This window comes from Anoplolepis gracilipes, chromosome 11 (genome assembly GCF_047496725.1).
Source record: "Anoplolepis gracilipes chromosome 11, ASM4749672v1, whole genome shotgun sequence".
In the NCBI taxonomy this organism is placed as follows: domain Eukaryota; kingdom Metazoa; phylum Arthropoda; class Insecta; order Hymenoptera; family Formicidae; genus Anoplolepis; species Anoplolepis gracilipes.
In genome coordinates this window covers 747,380-770,664 of record NC_132980.1, presented here as the reverse complement: position 1 = coordinate 770,664, position 23,285 = coordinate 747,380, and the positions used below count along the sequence as shown (strand labels likewise).

Below are 23,285 nucleotides of genomic sequence, written 5' to 3'. Positions count from 1 at the left end.
CAAAAATCATTTCACTAGGATTTTTTGGGGGGGATAGTGACTAAAGTATCTAGAAAAATTTCTAGGGATTTTTAGTGAATAGTAACGTCAGTTAGCAACACAATCGAACGTGATTGGTTCTCACTCTTGGAACAACAAATCAACTCGAATGTTGACAAGACGACAATTAAACAGCTGTTTTGCTGAACCACAGACTTCTATATAATACTAGACTGCTAACTCCTTATGTATAAGGCAGCTCTAATTTTATGTATAAACAAGTATATATGGTATCCCTTTCTGCGCATGCGCTGTGAAGGCGCGTGTTGCACGCATGTACATACATACTAAGGGCCAATTTCACCATCGCCGGTTAACTCTAACTACAGGTTAAACTATATCTTTGTCTTTTTCAGATAAGTTTAAAAAAAAGAGACGAAGATATAGTTTAACCTAAGGTTAGAGGTAACCGACAATGGTGAAATTGGCCCTAAGGGTGATAGACTAGATTAATATAAATAAACATAAGCTTATATAAAAGATATAAAATAACTGCACATTTGCATCCCATAATTTAATATTTATATTTCTTACTTTTTTTACTCACACGACATGTGTTCTGACAAGAATTAAAGACCGAAAGCAGGTTAGAAGTACATGTACTGATCATAATGGCGTCGGCACATGTCAGCGCATGTGCAGAAAGGGTTACCTTAGAGCGCGTTTGGAGAGACGCTATTAGCGCTAACAGCGTCGTTCTATCTTTGTTCAACTTTTAATGAATAACAAAGACAGAACAACACTGTTAGCGCTAAAGGCCACAGCACACACTTTTTCATAACGCATAATACAAATGCATAAGAAAACTGATTTGTCTATAAGCACATGCATAAGGAATTCAACCAATCGAATTCCTTATGCATATACATAATGCATTATACAAAAGTGTGTGCTGCAGCCTTAATAGTATCTCCTCGAACGCGCCCTATAGCCGTGATTACACTATAGGTTGCGGGTTCGATTGCGGTGGGGTTACTGTTGGACATTGGGAACCAACCAATCATAGCAAAGGTTGCTTTGCTGTGATTGGTTGGTTCCCAATGTCCAACAGTAACCCCAACCACAACCGAACCCGCAATCTATAGTGTAATCACGGCTTAAGCGTCATTCTATCTCTTTTTGACATATAATGAGTAACAGAGATAAAATGACGCTTACAGTGAGCGCCCAAAACGAACGCAGCCTATACATATAAGCAAAATCTAGGGAGTTAGCAGTCTAGTATTATATAGAAGTCTGTATGCTGAACGCATGTGTTTTATGACGTAACCTAACCTAACCTTTCAAGCTCACGCCTGTTTCCCCGTCTGTTTTCATAATAAATAAAGTTGGAGTTGACAGATTTGACAGTTTCGTAATACGGATGGATACTCTACTGTAATTTCGAGGTTAAGAATCTCTTTGATAAAACTCCGATTAACCTAACCGGCGATTAATTTGACTGGCATTTAATTGTCAACAAGCAGTCTTTAACTTTATAATTCGTCATTTCTAACCTAATCTTCCCATGCATTGAACAACTTATAACCAAATACTGTAGTATTGTAGGTACTACATTGATAAATTAATCGTTAATTAATTTAATTGGAGTTGACCGGAGCGGAAAAAATGTCAGAGGAGAAAATTGGTTCATTGGAAGAGGAGGCTCTGAAAAGGAAAGAACGACTTCAGGCGCTCAAAAGGAAGAATGAAGAAAGTATTGAAAATAGGAAAGACACGGACGAAATATTACCAAAGTAAACCTCTTGTTTCAAAATGAATGATTTTCATCTCTAAACTTCAATGAAATCGGAAATTGTAAAATTGTTTAAAATCTCGTACGTTTAGGCCGAAATTTCGAAGTTACAAACCGCAAGATGAAAATTTGAAGAATAATATGTTAGAGGATGCGAAACCTGGAGATGTAGAAGCTGTGGTTCGTGAACAGTTGGATGCTGCGAGCAGCAAAGTGGTTATCGAGGAACTTGTAAGTCATATGCTAAAGTTTATTCTTATATTTACTTTTTTTTTTCAAATCTCTTATATCTATATAAAATTAATGACTTAATCTCTATAGTTTTTGTTGAGCAAAAATCACATCCAAATTATATTTAATATTATATAGACAGAATAAACAATCCATAGATAAAAAGTGGTTTGTTTGAATATTCTATATATATATATATATATATATATATATATATATATATATATATATATATACATCCTAAGTTTAATCTTTCATGACTATACCATAGTTGTCTGCAATTTTTTATGCATAGAAACGCGATTTTTAAAAATTTGTTTAGGATATCAGTAATTTAGCACCGAGAAAACCTGATTGGGATTTAAAGCGAGATATAGCTAAAAAATTAGAGATATTAGAGAGGAGAACACAAAAAGCGATAGCGGAAGAAGTAAGGGCGCGTCTCAAACAAGGCCAACAAGATCTAGCAGTTTATGTAAATGAGATTAATGAAGACTAGAAACACTAGTATCACTAATTGTAAGAAATATATTTTGTAATAAATTATACACTCTCTTTTTTTATGTAGCATGTAATATGATCAATAATATTCTTTACTCATAATTCCTTATTATTTCTTATATGTTACGCTATATTATATCGGATAAAAATTAGATAAAACTTTTCACAAATTAAATTAAACGCTTTAAACTTGTTCGCGTGGAGAATGACGCAAGTTAAAATTTTATTAACTTAAATGCAATATTTTACTTTTTAACATTACTGTCGCCGTTTGTGGAAAAAACATTTTTTTATTCTATTTACATGAGATATAGTTTTAGGTACTGATACTATTAAACTATACATATATGTGCATATTTTAAGTAAAAAAATAAATATTTAGTTACATAATGATTGAGTTATGAAAATTAATTCCTGGAAATTTGCTCAATTAAATATCTCAACCTTTAATATTGCAAAATTAAGTTAATTTCTCACTTCTTTCCTTCAATCAATTTCCATCATTCTAATAATTAATAATAAAGATTAAGATAGCAAGATTGAAAGACACTATTGACTAGAATATTTCACATCGAGGTCTTTATATGGTAAACAAAATGACCCCGAAAAGAATTCCTAGCGCGATGATGGAAAATGGCACTTTGATATTGTGCTGTCCAGAATGTTCGTTAAAACGATGATAAGTGCGAGGAATGTTCTTTGGCGTATTCTGTTCTCCTGGAATATTTTGAAGAACTATTCGATCTTCTAAAGGCTGCACCGGCCGGAAATTGTGAGTCAGCTTATTGCCTTCCGTGGTCCGTAAATCGCGAAAAGCTGCTAACTGAAATTGAGCGAGCAACATAATTCCTTAAATCTATGCTAACAGTTTAAATGAGTCAAAATTCCTCTTTGTACTTTAGCATCAAGCTTTATATTAAAATTATTTAAATAATGTTATGACGTTTAAGTCATAACATTAGGGGATACCGAAGTACCGACCGAGTTCTAACCTAACAAAACAATATATTTACTTAATATAAAAGTTGCAATTTATATACATAAAATAAAATAGGTTTTCCCCTCTCAGAATTGCATGAAAGAATATTTGTGAACTTTTAGAAATGAGCTTAGAAGCCTAGAAAAGAATATTTCTTTGAAAACAAATATTGTACAGCAGAACATTTGTTTTTAAAAGAATACTTTTTTTCTAGGCTTCTAAGCTCATTTCTAAAAGTTCACAAATATTTTTTCATGCAATTCTGAGAGGGCAAAAACCTATTTTATTTTATGTATATAAATGCAATTTTTATATTAAGTAAATATATTGTTTTGTTAGGTTAGAACTCGGTCGGTACTTGGGTATCCCTTTAATATTCAAAATACGATTGACATACCTGTTGATGCGACAAGCGCTGATGATCTTTAAAGTCAATCCATATAGCTACTTCGAGACAAGGAGGAGTTGTCAACGAGCCGTTGTACGTGAAATAATCTTGCATGCTAGTGATATCTGGTGCAAACAATCCTCGCAATAGCAAGGGTTCTGGCAATGCTTTCTCGTTACCTACCATTTCTATATCAGGTAATACTTCTACGATAGGTTCGTACATTGGGTTCGGATTAGGACTTACCTGTAATTTTATTGAAATAAAATAATAAGTTTAAAACGCAACACACAATTATCTATTATCTTTAAAATAATTATAGTAAAAAGATAAACTTAATTGTATGTATATAATATCAATTACGCATAAAATGGATGAAAAAAATAATGATAAAATGTTTGAATTTTAATACAATTTCTCTTTCTCTCTCTTACCTCGTATAGATATGCTAGAATAGCCAAACCATCGGAATGCTTAAGAGCTTCATTCATCGACTTGTAATCTTCCTTGTAAAAAACGGCATGCATTTCCATCGGAAATGAGTGATTGTTGATTAAATCTTCAGATCCTTCGTAATCATTTTCTCCCCAATGGAAGTGCAATTGTTCAAATACATAGACATTATTTCCCAAAGGCCCTCCGGATAACATGGGTGCTTTGGATGCGTTGATTTTTAACATAACTGAAGAGGAAGAGAAGGAATAAATTGTAGTATTCAAAGATAATTTTTTAAATTGTTTCAGCTTCTAGATTATATCTTTTTTTTTTATATAACATAGGCATTGTGCATTAAAATATCTTTTTACATCTAGAGAGACCAATTACGTATTAATTTGAACTCTTAATCGTCGGCGTATTTAATCGTCGGGACTTAACCGTCTGATATATCATTTGAGAATTTTTTATTTTAATCTCCTTTATTTAACATTCACGCGATTTATTGGTTTTGTCAGTAGGCAGTAATTATAGTATAAAGTTGCCTTTCCTTGTTTCGTTCCTAATTATACCGCGAAGAAACGCATTTTTTTCCGATTTCGATTCTCGTGAACGCGATAGTTTTCCCAGGTAACAAAAAACCTATATAAACCGTAGGTAGGTAAAGGTAGGTAGATAAACAGGTGAGAAATGTTTTTAAGCGTGCACGGTCAGAAACAAGCCGTGAAATTCTTACCCGTGTGACCATTGTTTGTCACGAACGATAGGCACGGATCGTCAATGCCGATCAACTTCAACGGCGATAGACTGACGTTCTTGACATTGTGCTCCTCTATGTTAATGGGCGACTGGTGTTTGCCGATACACGCGTGATAATCCTCGCCCCAATGCGATGGACCTACGTGAGGATAAGATTGGTCTTGTTTCGAAATAACATGTCAATCTATTCTTTGAACAAAACTTTTAATTAATCTCACCGTGATTTCCGTCGTAACTGAAGTCCTCCCCTAAGCAGAATCCTGAAAAGAAATATGTTTATAAAAGGATAATTACTCACTAGAAATTTAACAAAAATAAAGCAATGATATAGAATATAGGGTAATAATAAATGATGAACGGAAATTCGATTTAATCTGAAAAGATAATATGTAAATAAAAATAATATAATTATTAAAAATAATCAGAATAAGATCAATAAAAAAACGTTTCAAAGCTTCAAGTTTCTAGTTTCAGAATCTTAAATGTATTTCAATTCTTTCTATTCATTACAAAATTACATTGTAAGAAAGCGACGTCCGTCGAGTGAACAAATTTTTCAAAAGTTCGTCCAAGAATACTGAATTAAAAAAATCCTAGCACAATTTTATTAATTGAGTGTTAAAGAGCATAGTTTTAGCTTTAATTCCTTTTTTTAATAAATGTTCCATAATTTTTTTCACCGAGATATTAATTATTAAAACAAAATCGACCTATTGACTTTGAATGTTTAAAACTAGTTAAAATATGATCATACAATAATCATTAATTTAAGTTTTCGAAATGTACAGAAAAAACTTAACACTTCGGCCTTTTGTACGAGTAACTGGAATACTTTTTACTTGTAAATGTTGTAGAGTTCATGAAAATTTTAGTGTTTTTTCGTTAACTTTCATTGATTTAACCCTTTGAGTCACGAATTTTTCTACTTGTCAGTATTTTATAAAATTTGGTATATAAGGGTTTTTGGGGTCGCTGATTACGAATCTATTGTCAGATTTTCAAAATTCAAGATAGCGGATCCAATATGGCAGACGAAATTTTACTTCCGCCATATTGGATCCCTATATTAAATTTTGGAAATTAAATTTTTTTTCCTTTAGATTTTGCAATCTAAAAGAACCTTCAGAGAAAAAATTTAAAAAAGAATACGACTGTTACTTTTAATTTAGAACAGAAAATATTGTTTTTTATATATTTTTTATCAAAAAAGGGAGGATTTAACAAAAACAACACGGTGAAAAATTCTAAAAAAAAATCTGAAAAATACTTTAAAGTATACTAAGATTATAAAAAAATTGCCGTATTTATTGTCATAATAGATTAATAGAAAATGCATTTTTTCGTAAAAAAGTACTAATTTTGACTGTTTGTTTATATATGATATTTTTGCAATTAACAATTAATGACTGTTCATATTTTTTATACTTATTGATGTTCTAGAGACTCTGTAGAAACAAAAAATCCGGTGTTTGTTGATAAAAAAGTAGTTAAAACAATAAAAAACTACGAAAAAAAGGTGGGTCTCTGGCTGACCCGCTGTGACTCAAAGGGTTAAATAGAAAAAAATAAAAGTGCAATTTTTACTTGATTTTTAACAATTACGATTCAAAAATAAATAATGATTGAAAAAATGATAGGAGCATTTTCAAGTGCTGACTTTTCTCTTTAAATTGTTTTTTTAATTATTATTGTACGATTATTTTTTCACTAGTTATAAGCGTTCAAAGTCAATAGCTCGATTTTGTTTGAATAACAAATATCTCGGCGAAAAAAAATAGAATATTCGTTAAAAAAAGAAATTAAAGCTAAAACTCTGCTTTTTAACATCTAATTAATGAAATCATTCTAGAATTTTTTTTAAATTCGGTATTCTTGGACAAACTATTGAAAAATTTGCTCAATTGACGGACGTCGCTTTCTTACAATGTAACTTTGTAACGAATAGAAAGAATTAAAATTCATTTAAAGATTCCAAAACTAGAAACTTCAAGCTTTGAAATGCTTTTTTATTGATTTTATTCCGATTATTTTTAAGAAAATTACAACTACTTGAAAACTGGCCTTTTTTATATGAAAGAAAGTGGCCCTTTAATTTTTTTTGCGTAGTGTATAATTTATATAATTTTTAAATAATTTTACCTAAAATTAATATTAATGAAAAAAAAATTTTCTTGAAACAAAAATTAATGAAAAAATATATTTTCTTATTGAATTTTTATTAAAATTCAAGAAAATGATGCAATATTTATAACAAGTTTAGAACACTTCTTGCTGATATTTCTAATAATATTATTCTAAATATAATTGATGTACCGCATTTAGCTGGCCATTAAATACACAGAAAGATTTTCGCGGAAGCTGAAAATATATTTGGAAGAGTTATTATCTTTCGCGGAAGACAATTGGTTGTTTCCGCACATTTATTATGTACCAGAATGCTTCTTGATTATCCGCCGACAAATGTACGTGATACCTTCTCGTCAGTATTTATTCGAGTCGTCTTGCCTTGCTGTGCCTTATTTAAGGTCCTCTGCATCTGCTCGACACATGCGACAAGTATAACGATTTATTCGAGAATATTACTTTCGTTTTAGTCGAAACGGCCACGCGAAGAAACCGTCGACATGACATCTTGGCTGGAAATCCTTGGCTGATTTAAAGCGATTATCTTGAGGATGACGAACCATCCTCGGTGTCCTTCCATTATGCAAAACCTTATTGTTGCGCGATTACGTGAGATGCGTGCAAGGAGCATCAAAACTTACGATATCTAACGATAAAGTAAAATTTGGACTTTATTATTTTTATTATTCGACCGAGACATCTCTCAACAATCACTGCGTATCAGGATAAACCGATCGAAGAATCTATCTTAAAAATATTATGCGTGTTAAAAAAAAAGTTGGTGCAAAAATAAAAATAAAAAGATTATAGTATCACATTTACTGCGATCCATTTAATCATCAGTTAATCTGTATAAAAAAGGCAGGGCGATACAACTATTCTAACAATAGACGAACATATTTAATTTTGAAGAAGATGAATAATTGCGTAGACACGTTGTTTGATTCATTAATCTTGCATGATAAAATGATGTAGATCGATGTCGGAGTCATCATGAATTGTTAACTACGTCTGTGACATTGCATTTGAAAAAACTGCGCATTATATCGTTCGATAATTATTTATTTATTAGAATCTCTCTTTAAAGTTAAATATCGAACCGACTTCGCGTAACGTTAAATAATTAATCGCATAACTGTATCCCTTAATCAAATTCTCGTAACATTGAAAAACATCTAGTTGATAAAATAAATTCTTTCGCTAATTCTGCTTCATGTTTTACTTGTCGATCCATCAAGCTTTATCTCTTAAAAAAAACATTTGTATATCGTCAGGGATTTACATTTTTACAATTCAAATAATCTTCAACGCACAACACTCGCAGGGTATAATTGAAGTTTCGGACTTGCTAGTTTTACGACTATAAGATTAATAATCGCCAGAAAATATTTGAGTTCGGAGAACTTTCAAATTTCTATAGGTGCTTTTCTCATACACTCTCTTAATTAACTACTTGAGGATGATATTTTATCATGATAGACAGAAATAACGCACATATATATACACACAAAGTTAATGAGATATAAAACGATAATGTCTATAATTCGCGAGTACATCGCGACTTTTATTGAGCTATATCATCACTTTTATCAGTCGATTTACTAAAAGAAAATATAAGACGTCAAATTAGTCGAAAAGATCCACCGATATCAATTTTACGACATGTACTAGGTCACGGAGAATATTGTATCATTTTAAATGTTTTTTGCACCTATGTATCCTCCTTTGAATAATAACATTAATATTTTCTTCTAAAATATATATATATATATATATATAGTTATAGATGTATACAATTTTAAAGTTAGATAAAAAATATAGCAAAATTATAAATAATTGGATTTATGTAATGTAATTTACTCGAATGATTTGTTTAACACACACCTTTCGTGAAAAGGATTATCATCACTTATCATAGGATTACTTTTATATTTAATTATCGTTATCGTTTCATATTATTTTTAAGATAAGATTAAGATTATTATATATTATTATATTTTTTACTTTGAGATAAAACTTGTATAAAAGTAAAAAAAACTAAATTATAACAAAAATCTTTAAATCAAATATAAGTATCATAATCACACTTTGCTGTTGCATATCGCGTTAAACATTTAGCGGTCCGAGAGTTGACAGAAGAACAGAATCATTTCAAGCATCATCCCAATCATGATTCTCGTAGAGTATTCTGCAGTCATCGCTGCGATTTCGACGCATATCAATTCGATTGAATGCACATTAATGCAATTGTTGAAGATACTTAACAAATACCTAGTATTCGCTGCACACACACGAATAGTTGCAACTTTTTATTCAAACCTCTCTTAGTATTGATTTTATTGAACACAGCGGATAATTCATTTAATCAATTTTGTTTTATTTATATATAAATTAATTACTATCCTAACGCTCTTAAAATCTGCTTTTGTGTGTGCTAAACAAAAATGCATAATTTGTATGTTACGATATAATCGAGACACTTTTTTTGATCAGATAATTTGAATTTTTGTAGAATATCATCAGTATGTGCTTTGGATAATTTTTCTTCATTATTTTTGTTATATTTTACAATTGCACACAAATTCATAACTCTATCTCTCTCATAACATAATTTAATCAGATATAAATATAATATATTTTACAAGAAAACGTTTGGTACTATCTAAATTAATACATTTTTAAGTTGATGACTCATTGTTAGAGATATTATTTAATGATTACTTTAGGCAATCATTAAAAAAAATAATTAAAATCCTAGATGTATTGTTATTATTTATTACCTATTTTTCTAAAATAAAAAATAGATAATATCCTTTTTTTCAATTTATAAATTTCAATGAATAATTAAATAATATCATCATCAATATATTAAATATATTAAATATATAAGGTCGACAGTTATATATAAAATCAACACACACCACACATCCTATCAGTTCAATATTAACATCTCATAAATAATAATCAGTTTTCAAAAAATCAAAATCAAGTTTTAATAGTTAAAATGGAGTGACACACTAGTTTTCAGTTTTGTTTCATTATATATTTATGTAAGTAATTTGACAGATGTATTCATTTTAATTTTATTACTTTGTTAGTTATGATAATTTATTATATTTTATAACAGATTAATGTAAGGTGGCTGAAGAGACAACAGTTATTGTCGAAACGTCAAAAAAAAAAAACCACCAAAGAAATTTTGTAAGAAAGGAAATGACATTAAATTATTAATATAAGAACTTTTGTGTATTATTGTTCGTAAAGCCATTATTGTACATATTGTCGATTTAAATATATAATATATAATATATAATATATATATATATATATATATATATATATATATACATATATTAAATATATTTAAATAATAATATTAAATAATAATTAAAGATGACAGAGTTTGAATACATATATCGTCCATGCGTGGTCCGAATAATTTCACGGATGCTTCAATACTTTTTTCTTATTAGACAATTGAACACAAATTTATAATTCATCTATTATAATCATTTAATCAAATACATAAAAATGTAATAATTTTTTTTGCAATAACAAGAAAATGTTTGTGTTTAATATCATATATAAATTACAGCTTTTAAATGGATAACTTTGAGACACTTATTCCGTGTAAGTATTATGATAAAAATTTTAAATATTATCATAATTTTTATTTCTAAATTTAAAGAAAATACTCGACCAAGAGCGAATAAGTATATAACATTCTTCTTACAATTTATATAATAAATATTTAACACGATTAAGAACGATAGAAAGGTCTCGAAGGGATGTTGGACTTTTTATATGTAGAAAAGGAATTGTACAAAACTGAATCATTAAATTTTTAAACGGAGAGACGTACCTAGAAGGAGAAGAAAGCCAAGAGTAGCGACCGAAAACACCATGATCATTCACCCTGTCGGCGTATAACACCGTGAAATCCCGCGGCGAACTCGCCGATTCGTCGACGAATCAGCAAAGGAAAATGTGAATGCTTTGTTACGGTCGGTAGAGGACTGAGGTGCCGCCAGCTCGGTCGACCATGTTAAATAAGAGTCCGCCGCTTCTATTTTGCGGCGTGCGTGCGATTGACTCTCCGCACGGCCGCGTCGACAGCAAGGTGGGAAGAATAATTTGTTGATTTCATGACAACATCACGAAATCAACATGTCGAGTAATCATTTCAAGATCCTTACTTGACAGAAAATAGTCGAATTAAAAAAACGTAACAAACCGGCTCCTTGAATTCATGTTAGACCGATTGTTTGAAAATCAGTTTACTAGTAACTTTATTCCACATTTTTTTTCTCTGTATACATATATATCACGAAAAAAAATAAAGGACCATTTTCTTCCATATAAAAAAAAAAAGCCAATTTTCAAGTAGCAACTTCCTGAAAAATAATCGAAATAACATCAATAAAAAACATTTCAAAGTTTGAAGTTTCTAGTTTTAGAATTTAGAATAAAACAAGATAAAGGTACAATTTTTACTTGATTTGTAAGTAACAATTACGCTTTAAAAATAAATAATAATTAAGAAAAAACGATAAGAGCATTTCAATGTGCTAACTTTTCTCTTTAAATTACTTTTTTAATTATTATTGTACGATTATTTTTTCATTAGTTATAAGCGTTCAAAGTCAATAGCTCGATTTTGTTTTAATAATGAATATCTCGGCAGAAAAAAATCATAAAACATTCGTTAAAAAAAAATTAAAGCTAAAACACTGTTCTTCAACATCCAATTAATGAAATTGTGCTAGGATTTTTTTTTACTTCGGTATTTTTGGACAAACTTTTGAAAAATTTGTTCAATCGACGGACGTCGCTTTCTTACAATGTAATTTTGTAACGAATAGAAAAATTGAAATTCATTTCAAGATTTTAAAATTAGAAACTTGAAGCTTTGAAACACCTTTTTATCGATTTTATTCCGATTATTTTTAAGGAAGTTGCAACTGCTTGAAAATTGATCTTTTTTTTATATGGAAAAAAGTAGCCTTTTAATTATTTCTTTTTTTTTTTTTTTTTTTTTTGTGTAAGATATATTTATATAATAATTTGAATTATTCTATCTTTTCAACAAAAAAAAGAAAGAACGAGATAAATAATCATTTTTTATGAAATACATTTTTTATGATATCCACATATGATTTATTCATATCAGACATACAATTTATACTTATAAAGATATACTTTTACAATATAATGTACCATTATAATAATTCATAATTATGATATTCTCGACATTTTACAATGTTTGTCGATTTTTCTATCCTTCATTAGATGATATTTTATTACATATCGAATCCTTGTAGCAGGTGAAAAAGAAATAAGATTGACAGGTACTTGAGATCAAGACTTGTAATTTAGTAATCAGTTATATAAATTTCATATGTACTCTTTACAATTATATATGCTCACTTTACAATTGACGTTTTGTAGACTTACGTTTCATAGGTGTAGACTTTTATCTCATATGCGATATTTGACAGTTTGTTTGACTGATACAGGCGGAAGTTTCTTCAATATTTCCGGCGATATGTGGTGAATAATTTACGGTACTCTCTCGTCTCCACTGCTTTTTGGTATTCCCAACATCCGTCTGTGAAATTGTTCTCTGCGGTTTTCTCCAACGACTGTAATCCGCGATAGATTTGTTACACAATTCGTGATCTCATTATTCAAATTGACTATTAAGAGATTAATAACATCCTGTTTTTATCATCAATATAAAAGAGATGTTTTTATCAAATTTTATTAATGATAGACTGATTACTGATCTATTGTGACTTGTATATATGTATATACAATATATATCTCTAGTTTTTTGTCTTTAATCTTTGGATGTTTTTCCCGTTTTAAGGAAAAAAATCTTGTAGTAAACATGATATACATAACATATACAAACATATGATATAAAAACAATAATAAAAGTATAATACTTCCAAAGAGAAAAACTTATAAAAGAGTATATAAATAAAAATAGATATTCGAAAAACACACACATACAATATTATGTGTAAGATAAAGATTTTAAATTAAAAAAAATTTTATTAAATTAAATTTAATTAAAAATTAATTTATTATTAAGTTAAATTAAAAATAAAATTTAAGCGCAGTTAAAACAATAATATTCCGCTTTTATATTCAAGTTTTACTTTTCTTCCGAGGAGAAACCTTGAAATATTAAAAAGTCGACTTGCTCGATAGCGTACACAAAAATTTCGTCAAAATTGGCAACTAACTTTGAAGTGTTTCGTAATGACCATAATAAGCGTTTTAGTAGAAATCCCTAAGGTAACATATAGGAAAACAAAAAGATATAAGGATTACTTGTATAGAGGCCAAGACGCTTTTATAGCAAAATAAAAACGGAATTGTGCCGCTGGATTTTCTACGGGAATATTTATAACAGAAAAATATATATAGGATATCCTTGGTAATTGGTGAAAAACCTGTTAATGGCAGATTGAGATCTTTTGGAGTCGATTTTTCCTCAGCGAAAATATCGAGAGACGTCATCATTTTTTGCAAGTTTCCAATTTTTGTCATTTATATACAGGGTGGGGCATTTATATTGAGACACCTAAATATCTAAAAAATAAAGCAAGATAGAAAGAAATGTTTCAGGCAAAAGTTGTTTGGTTTCGAGGGAGTCATAAGATGGTACCATTGGTCTGACCTTGAAGAGTCACATGATGGTTACATGAACGTCATGTTTAATTTTTTAAATGGGATACCCTATATATTTTTGCATATTCTTGTAGCTTATCTCGAGAGCTTTCCAAAACACTATAATAAAATATTTTTTCATTAAATACTTTTCGAGTTATAAGGCTTCAAAGTTGCAATATTTTGACATAAAATACAAGATGTCTCGTAAAATGTTCATTTTTCGATTATCTTACCTTAATACTTTTATGCAAAGAATAATGAGACGAATCAATTGGTGTAAAGAAAACACATAGTTATCTTTAAGAATAAATCTGAATTTGCAACTAGCAGTTACACATTTTTACTTTAACATACTTATGTGTTTTAATTACGCCAATTGATTTGTCTCATTACTCTGTTCATAAAAGTATTAAGGTAAGATAATCGAAAAATGAATATTTTACAAGATATTTTGTATTTTAAGTCAAAATACTTTGAAGCCTTATAACTCAAAAAATGTTTAATGAAAAAACATTTGATTATAGTGTTTTAGAAAGCTCTCGAGATAAGTTACAAGAATATGCAAAAATATATAGGGCGTTCCATTTAAGAAATTCAAAATGACCTTCACGTGACTTTTATGTGACTCTTCAAAGTCAGACCAATGGTACCATCTTATGACCCCCTCGAAACCAAACAACTTTTGCCTAAAACATTTCTTTCTATTTTGCTTTATTTTTTAGATATTTAGGTGTCTCAATATAAATGCCCCATCCTGTATATTTTTGTAATTGAGCTTTAAATTAAAATTCTCTTACAGTAAACTCTATTTGAAATTAACTAAAGAATGTAGGTTTGGTAATTTTTTTACTCCAAACAGTTTAGTTTGCGAAAAGCGCCTTTTTTCAATCGCTCAACTCGGAAATTATTTTCGCTGAGGGAAAATCGTCCCCAAATGATTTCAGGAATCATTAGCAGGTTTTTCACCAATTACAAGACACCCTATATACGTAGATATATAAAACCGAGTGCACGTGCAATGTAAAGCATTATGCTTGCTTAGGAACTTCAATGCGTTAACGTCGGAATGAAATATTGTTGCACTTAGCAAAATTCTGGAAAATTAACGTAATTAGCCACGCTTAACAATGCAACGTTAGCGAATGATGGAGGCGTAATAATGTTACTGCTCGACTATTGTGCGTCGATTGCATAACGGCAGAAATTGAGATAACAATCGGGCAGCTAATGTGTGTTAGATATATAGCTTACAATTTGTGACCATCTGATTGCCGATGTATCATAGGCCATAATGCATTTATGCAGTATATAATCTGTTATTATAGTGATATAAACGGAAATGTGATAAAGGCATTAATTACATGATATGATATTCGTGTATTTTATATGATTTTTAATATTGCGATGCAATCAGAAAAAAGAGAGAACATGTTTGAGAAATTGACATGATCTCTTTCGCTACTAAATCATTTCTTATCATAATAGTATTGGATAAAATATAAATTATGATTATAATCATTAAATTAATAAATTAAATGCCTTTTCATAGCTCATTTTGTTTGACCAATTTACGTAATAAATGACTGGTTAAAATTTGTTAACATCATACGATATAAGATGACGAAATATTCTTGATAACACAATGGATGAAGTGAAAATGACGAAAGCTCATCAATCCATTTCAATAAACTGCTAATCTTATTGTGACTAAAATATCACTCATCTATAAATTCATTCGTTTACAATTTTTTTCAACGGAATTATCAAGTCACATAATTATTACGTGACTCTTGATGGTACAATTATGTTAAGAATTACGTAAATTAAAAGCGATTTTAATAATTCAATTTTATATTAAAGATTTTTAAACTAAGATAATTTTAAATTATGATTTTAGATTATGAATTATATTCAAGATTTTTAACAAAAATTTTAAATATAAAGATGCCACATAAATTTATTATTGTAAGAGGATGAAGCTCCTTGAGTCTTAAATTTTACCTATATTTCTTAATTCACTATGAATATAAATCTGATGTTAAAATTAATTTTAAAATGACGAATTTAATATATATTCTATTAAAAATTCATTAGTTTGGATATCAAATTTATATTCAGTCGACAAATCATCAAATTTGAATAAACAATTTAGAAATGTTTGGTAGATTTGTGTTCCTCGATGTTTATTCTTAATTTATAATTTTTTTGCAATATAAATCATATTTAATCTTTGAAATATATATATATATATATATATATATATATAGGGTGTCCTGTAATTGGTAAAAAACTTGCTAATGGCGGACTCTTGAGATCATTTGGAGACAATTTTTTCTGAGTGAAAATCTTGTCATCATTTTTAGCAAGTTTCTAATTTTTGTCATTATATATTTTTGTAATTAAACCTTATTAAATTAAAATTCTATTAAACTATCTGAAGAATGTAATTTTGGTAATTTATTTTTAACTCCAAAAAGTTTTTATCAATACCTAACTACATATCAAAATTGAGGTGTGTTTTTTATATATTTTAACGTATATACGATAATCAATCGGTGTTATAAATTGACCATAAATCCTTTGTCTCCCCCTAACTTATCAACCAATGGAGAAACTCATCAACGTCAATTTCAACGTTAACCGAATCATGTTTTTTTTATGAAAGTGATGCTAATTTTACCGCAGTACCGAAATGACTTTTTGTATTTGACCGATAATTTGACCAATGTTTATTGCGAATTTCGAATCCGACACGTAATGTTAATGAAAATATAGAACTTTGTAAACAAAGAATTTCAGTTTTTTGCCAATGTAATTAGCGCTGAGGAAGGTCTTAAAGTAGACCGAACCCAGGTAGCACAGGTTCGTTTTATAAACGTTTTCTAAACGTATCCAATATTTTTTAACCGTCAAACACCAATAAGAAACGTTTCAACAGAAACATTTTTAAAACCATAGTTTAAGAAATGTATTTTTTACGTTTCTATAAGGCCTGATTGCATCAACATTATTTTGGCTTTAAACGAGACTTAAATATATATATATATATATATATATATATATATATATATCTGTTTTTATTAATTTAGAAAGAAAAATAAAGATAGATACATGTTTAAGTCGCACTTAAATCCAAAATAATGTTGGTACAATATCGGGCCTAAATAGAATAAAAATTAATGTTTTAATTCAAAATTATATATATATATATATATGTGTGTGTGTGTATATATATATACATATAATTTTGAATTAAAAAAATTAATGTATTTTTAATTTTAGATATTCATATTCATAGTCCGATTTTATATTGAAGACCGTCTTAATAATAATGTGTTGTAATTCAATCACAGAATCGTAATAACATATCTTAAGATATTATACTTAAAACGATCTTGAAATAAAAATAATGGACTATGAATATCGGAATGAATAGCGGGGTGATTCTCTCTCTCTCTTTCTCTCTCTCTCTTTCCCTCTTTCTCTTCCTCTTTCCATTGTCTTACTAACAAAAAGTATTAAGGTTATATTCCATTTATTTGGAATGATCGCAGAGTTATTGCATATATTTGCTGTTCAAACAAGAAAACTTTTATTGTGAATATTATACAAACGACTTGTGAATATTGCAAAAGTGAAACTAGTAGTGAAAGGATAGAAAAATACTAGTAATGTGTACTATAAAGTTAATCAATTCTCGTGCATAGATCATAACAAAGGTTAGGTTGATCAAAACGCCGGTCCGGCGAAAATATTGATATAAAGAATATCTCTTTTTTACGACGAATAAGGTAAGTTGTATATTGGTTTAATAATTTTATAGTTTACTGTTCTGTATATATGTATATATATGTATATTTATAACACAATATTAATACTAAAAAAAGATATGAGATTAGATGTCAAATATCACATCTACAAATAATATTTTACAATTAATAAGAAGATATCAATTTGTGTGAAATCATAATCTGATTAATCTAACATTTTTTATTGTATCAGTATATATTAAGAATCAAATTATATTGTGTTTTTCATTTCTTAATTAAATAGTTGTCATTTTTTCAGGAAAATATATATGTAAATATATCTTTGTCGCACATATAATACTTACATAAAATACTTGTTAAAAAACAAAAGAACAGAAAAAATATTCTTGTTTAAATATGGATAAAGAAAAAGAAGTTAAATTTCTTGGCAAAAAACAAACTAAAAGGAATATACAAAAACAAGTACATGAGTTATTAAATGAACTCAATTGGAATGAAACAAAATCGACAACACATTCAGTCATTGACTCACACTTAGAACTAAACTTAAATATAGATGAAGATTTGGGTTTTAGTTTAAATTTTAGAAATAATGAGACAAAATCATCAATGTCACATTCAATCATTGATTCGCATTTAGAACTAGGTTCAGATCAAGATTTAGATTTTGAAATATTTCCAGAATTATATATCACTGAAAAACATGATTTTTCAGAAAACGAAACATTATCTGATGATTTTCTGAATAAATTGAGAAACTGGGCCCTAACACATAATATTACATTATCAGCATTAGATGAATTATTGTCATTACTAAGACAATTTCATTATGATATATCTGTACCATTATCTGGAAGGTCTTTGTTATACACTCCAAAAACTACAAATTCAATTGATTTGCAAAGTGGAAAATTTACTTATTTTGGTATGCGTAAGCAGTTATATTTCCTATTAAAGGAAGAATCATGCTCAAAAATTATTGATTTAGATTTTAATATTGATGGGTTACCCTTGTTTAAAAGTAACAACATAGTTGTCTGGCCAATTCTTTGTAGATCATTAAGTTTAACTTCATTAAATAAACCATTTATTGTAGGTTTATTCACTGGCAAAGGAAAGCCAGAACCTCTTGATTGTTATTTACAAGATCTAATACACGAGCTTAATGATGATATATTAAAGAATAGTATTGAAATAGATCATAAATTATTTCAAATTAGAATCAGGTCTCTGATATGTGATGCTCCTGCACGAGCTTTTCTAAAATGTTGTGTAGGTCATAATTCTAGGCATGGGTGTGAAAAATGCGATATTGAAGGGAAATACATTAATAAAATGATTTTTCCATGTAAAAGTGGACAACTTAGAACAAAAGAAACTTTTACTAAACAAGTACAAGAGGAACATCATAAAGGAAGGTCTCCATTATTGAATTTAAACTTAGATTTAGTGAATCAATTTCCATTAGATCCCATGCATTTGGTATATTTAGGTATAATGAAAAAGTTGTTAATATTATGGGTATCAAAGGGAAAACCTTCATTTAAATTATCTGGAAGAGCTATTAATAATTTATCAGATAGATTAATTTTGTTGTCTTCTTATATAGTACATGAATTTCCTAGAAAATGTAGAGCTATATCGGACTTAAATCGTTGGAAAGCAAATGAGTTTAGATTATTCTTGTTATACGTGGGTCCAGTTTCTTTAATAAATATTTTGCCTAAACAACTTTACAATCATTTTTTAATGTTTCATGTTGGTATTACAATTCTGTGTAACGATAATCATATTTTTGAACATATTGACTTTGCAGAAGAAGTTTTGTATAATTTTGTAAAGTATTTTGAAAAATCCTATGGGAAAGAAGAAGTGACATATAATCTTCACAGTTTAATTCATTTAGTAACAGATGTAAGGAATCTTGGTAATTTAAACACAATTAATTGTTTTCCCTTTGAAAATTATTTGGGAAAATTAAAAAAACTTGTAAGATCATCTGCAAATCCTCATGCACAACTTTGTAGACGTATATCTGAATTATTTAATTATTCAAAGACTGAATTACCAATAACTAAATTAGAACCTAAGCAAAAACATTTTGAAGGACCTACACTTAGAGATAAAACTGACTTGATTTTACAATACAAGAAATTGAAAACACCGACATGCGTTTTGACGATTTTTTCACCTGACAATTGTGTTTCAATACAAGGAGATATTATTGTTCAGATTGTAAATATTCTGTGTTTGAAAGATCAATTTTATTCTATAATTTGTCGTCGATTCTTGAAAGTTTCTGAATTTTATGATTATCCATGTTCGTCCAAATTATTGAATATTTTTAAGGTGTCTCACATATCACCTGATATAGAAGAATTCCCTTTTATATCAGTAAAATATAAAAACATATTATTACCCGCATATGAAAAAGGAACTTACATTGTGTTTCCTCTTCTTCATGAATTGTAGTTAATGTATTCCTTTTATTTTATTGTATATAATTTTATATACGTATATTATTTATAGGTTTATGTGAGTATATATTATTTTATTTTGTAAAATTTAAAGTTAATTTTAAATGTCTGCAATATTAATTTTATATTGAAGAAAAAATTGTTGATGAAATGCAATAAGCACTTTCTGCTTATTCTGTTTAATGTTTTGTTTATTTCAGATTATAAAATGTATTCATTAATAGAATTTGCGATGAATTATGGACAAAAACCTGAAGTTGAAGTAGTCCCTAATATTTGGTTAGAAAAAGAGGAAGAAATATGGTATTGTTTGTAGCCTCAAAAAATTTCCACAAAACAAATCCGTAAGGCTATCGAAAAATGCTCTTTACCGGAAAAAAACTGGAAAAAATATAAATGTAGAATCTTGCATACATATGGTAAATTTTTGGTTTATGTTTTATAAAAGTTGTTTTGTTTTATAAAAAAGTAAAAATATTTATACACTTGCTTTATTTACAGTTATTTCCAAGATTTAACATATATTAGAAACTTAATTTATTATTTATTAGAGTATTTCTTATCTTTATAGTTTTCTTTTTTCACAATATATACCACATATCATTTTATTTATGTTTATAGTATAATTTTGTTATATACTGTCAGAGATTATTATATATTTAGCAATTACATATATATATATATATATATTGTTGCATCCGCGGAACGATTTTGAACGTTCCGTTCGTGCGCGACAACCGTTCCTCGTTCACATATCGTCAATCAATATATTTCTTCAAAAACGGATGTCACAACAATATACATATATTTATCTCAAATCTTTCTTAAAATATTTATAAATATAATTTTTATTTCAAATTAAGATAAATAATTTTTATTTGTTTTGTATTATAAACGCTTTCAATTTTTGAATTAATGATATTTAATTTTAAACTTTTTTAAAAATCTATAGTTGATTTTATTATTAGTTTCTTAATTTATTTTATTATTATTTTATAGTTTATTTTACTATTATTTTAGCTTCTTACAATGATGCGAGGAAAAGATTAATAGATGCTGAATTCACGTCTACTCTAGAAACTGATGTAGAATTGCATGAAGACCAACGGCCAAAAAGAAGATTAAAAAGACCTCGAATTTATTCAGATTCTTCAGAATCTGATAACAATGAAGAGGTATTATGCAATAAAATCCCATCTCTTCCTACATTAAAAATAACATCAAAAAATAGTAATTTATCAAGATCTATGATCACTTCCTGCCAACCATCAACATCAACAGCTGACAGTTTTTCAAAACGTATATCTAATGGAATTAGTTTTTCAACGTCTTCAGTAAGAGCAATTAGTCCTCCGCAGAAAACATTGAGAACTACATTGACCAGTTCAGATGAAAGAGCAATTAGTCCGCAAAATACATTCAGAACTACATTGACCAGTTCAGAATTTCACAAATCAGGTAAAATGTTAATAAACTTTTCTGTGTACAAGACTATTACTCTAACATATTAATAATTTTTATAAGAAACGTATAACTTAATAATAATTTTGCTTTTGAAATATACTGCACAGAATATTCTGAATAATCTGCACTATCTATATAAAAATTACTTTTTAGAATAATTGTGCTTTAATTAATTATTATTTTGAACATTTGACTTATTATTTATTATGTTGCTTTCTATATATTGTTTAATTCAGCATTTACTATTTACTATTTAACTTTTCTATATTCTATTACTTTTGTGTTTAAATCTTATTTTTTACATTTCTATAGTTAAGAGTTACTCTTGTGGAATAAAAAACTAATTCAAGATTACACTTTTTCGTAATTATTTTGATGATGATGTACATCAACATCAATATAATTAGATATATATATATATATTTTTTAAAAGAAAAAATTTCTCTAACATAGCATGTTATTTTTAGATTTTTCTTACGTTGTTCTAACAAAATTAGTGAACTTAGAAACTTCTATGAACTTGCTTCTTCCAATGGTCAAACAACTTACAGCACATTTTCGACCATCGAGAATACCCCATGTGGAGGATGTTCCTGAAATACCAGTTGACACTGATGAAAGTTTGGAAAATATTGAAAGATTTTTAAAAACAAAACAAAATTTTGAATATTTACATGGTAAATATAACTCATTAAATCTCTTTTTATATTTTTGCATTCTGTTTATTTTCCTTTCTTTTTTTTAATCCATATTTTTTTTATTATATTAATGTGTTATTATTCTTTTAAAGGTACAGATTTTAGCTATATCAGGTGGTACAACGATTGCACAGATAACAAGAAGAACATTGGAAAAAATAATAACAAATAATTACGCTAAAAACTTTAATTGGGCAGGAAGAGTACCTAAAAAAGCCTTCAAAGTTTTAAAAGCGAAAGATTTAATCATAGGTTTGTCTTTTGTCTTTGAAGCCAGCATTGATAACATTTAGCAAATATGTTTAATTATTACACACACACACACACACACGCACACACACGCGCACGCACGCACGCACGCACGCACGCACGCACGCACGCACACACACACACACACACACACACACACACACACACACACACGCACGCACGCACGCACGCACGCACGCATGCACATAAATATATGTACATATATATACATATGTATGTGTGTGTGTGTGTGTGTGTGTGTGTATGTGTGTGTGATATTGTACAGTTATTATAAAACTATTATGTTTAATAATTATATATAAAATAATAATGTATAATAATTTATAAATTTTTTACAGCTACTGTCAGAAACGTTGAACCAAACGCTGCAGTCAACAAAATTGAAAATTGTATCAAAGATTGGTTGAAGCTATCCTCTATGCGTATTACTTTAGCCGAAATTAAAGCAAGAAGAACTTTTCAACAAGAATAAAAATTTTAAGTTAAGATTTATTAGATTTTAAGATAACACAGTTCTGTGATTGAAACATAAGTACAAGAAAATAATTATATTCTTGGAATAATTAAAAAAAGTTAATTTTTTTTAAATTTTAATTTTGTTGTAATTTTTTTTATTTTTTAAGTTAAAATTAGGTTAACATTTATTAAATTTTAAAATAATTTTAAGATAAAATTGTTCTATGTTGAGATTTAAACATAATAAGTATACAAGACAAAAAAGTTATATTCCTGGA

General features: G+C 28.3%; 3 protein-coding genes across 6 annotated transcripts; 2 read left to right on the top strand and 1 right to left on the bottom strand.

The window, feature by feature from the left end:
* Positions 1-1,308: 1,308 nt before the first annotated feature.
* On the top strand, positions 1,309-2,608 carry LOC140670803 (coiled-coil domain-containing protein 12). The gene is made up of 3 exons (XM_072901578.1): positions 1,309-1,775; positions 1,867-2,005; positions 2,328-2,608. The coding sequence occupies exons 1-3, from the start codon at positions 1,648-1,650 to the stop codon at positions 2,502-2,504; spliced, it is 444 nt and encodes a 147-aa protein (XP_072757679.1). The 5' UTR covers positions 1,309-1,647; the 3' UTR covers positions 2,505-2,608.
* Positions 2,609-3,063: 455 nt separating this feature from the next.
* On the bottom strand, positions 3,064-11,242 carry LOC140670802 (carbonic anhydrase 13). Its single transcript, XM_072901577.1, has 6 exons — positions 11,054-11,242; positions 5,286-5,327; positions 5,045-5,206; positions 4,308-4,555; positions 3,883-4,119; positions 3,064-3,329 (listed from the first exon to the last, which is right to left on the bottom strand). Exons 1-6 carry the CDS (start codon positions 11,100-11,102, stop codon positions 3,087-3,089), a joined length of 981 nt encoding a protein of 326 aa, XP_072757678.1. The 5' UTR covers positions 11,103-11,242; the 3' UTR covers positions 3,064-3,086.
* Positions 11,243-17,108: 5,866 nt separating this feature from the next.
* LOC140671160 (uncharacterized) lies at positions 17,109-22,260 on the top strand. Of its 4 annotated transcripts, none has more exons than XM_072902307.1 (5): positions 17,109-17,663; positions 17,941-20,177; positions 20,320-20,538; positions 21,197-21,577; positions 22,051-22,260. In XM_072902307.1, exon 2 carries the CDS (start codon positions 18,039-18,041, stop codon positions 20,112-20,114), a length of 2,076 nt encoding a protein of 691 aa, XP_072758408.1. In that variant the 5' UTR covers positions 17,109-17,663; positions 17,941-18,038; the 3' UTR covers positions 20,115-20,177; positions 20,320-20,538; positions 21,197-21,577; positions 22,051-22,260. The 4 variants fall into 4 exon arrangements, 3 of the variants coding, with proteins under 3 accessions (XP_072758408.1, XP_072758406.1, XP_072758407.1); XM_072902305.1 differs by having other exon boundaries at positions 21,140-21,577; XM_072902306.1 differs by having other exon boundaries at positions 21,140-21,577; positions 22,135-22,259.
* Positions 22,261-23,285: the final 1,025 nt, after the last annotated feature.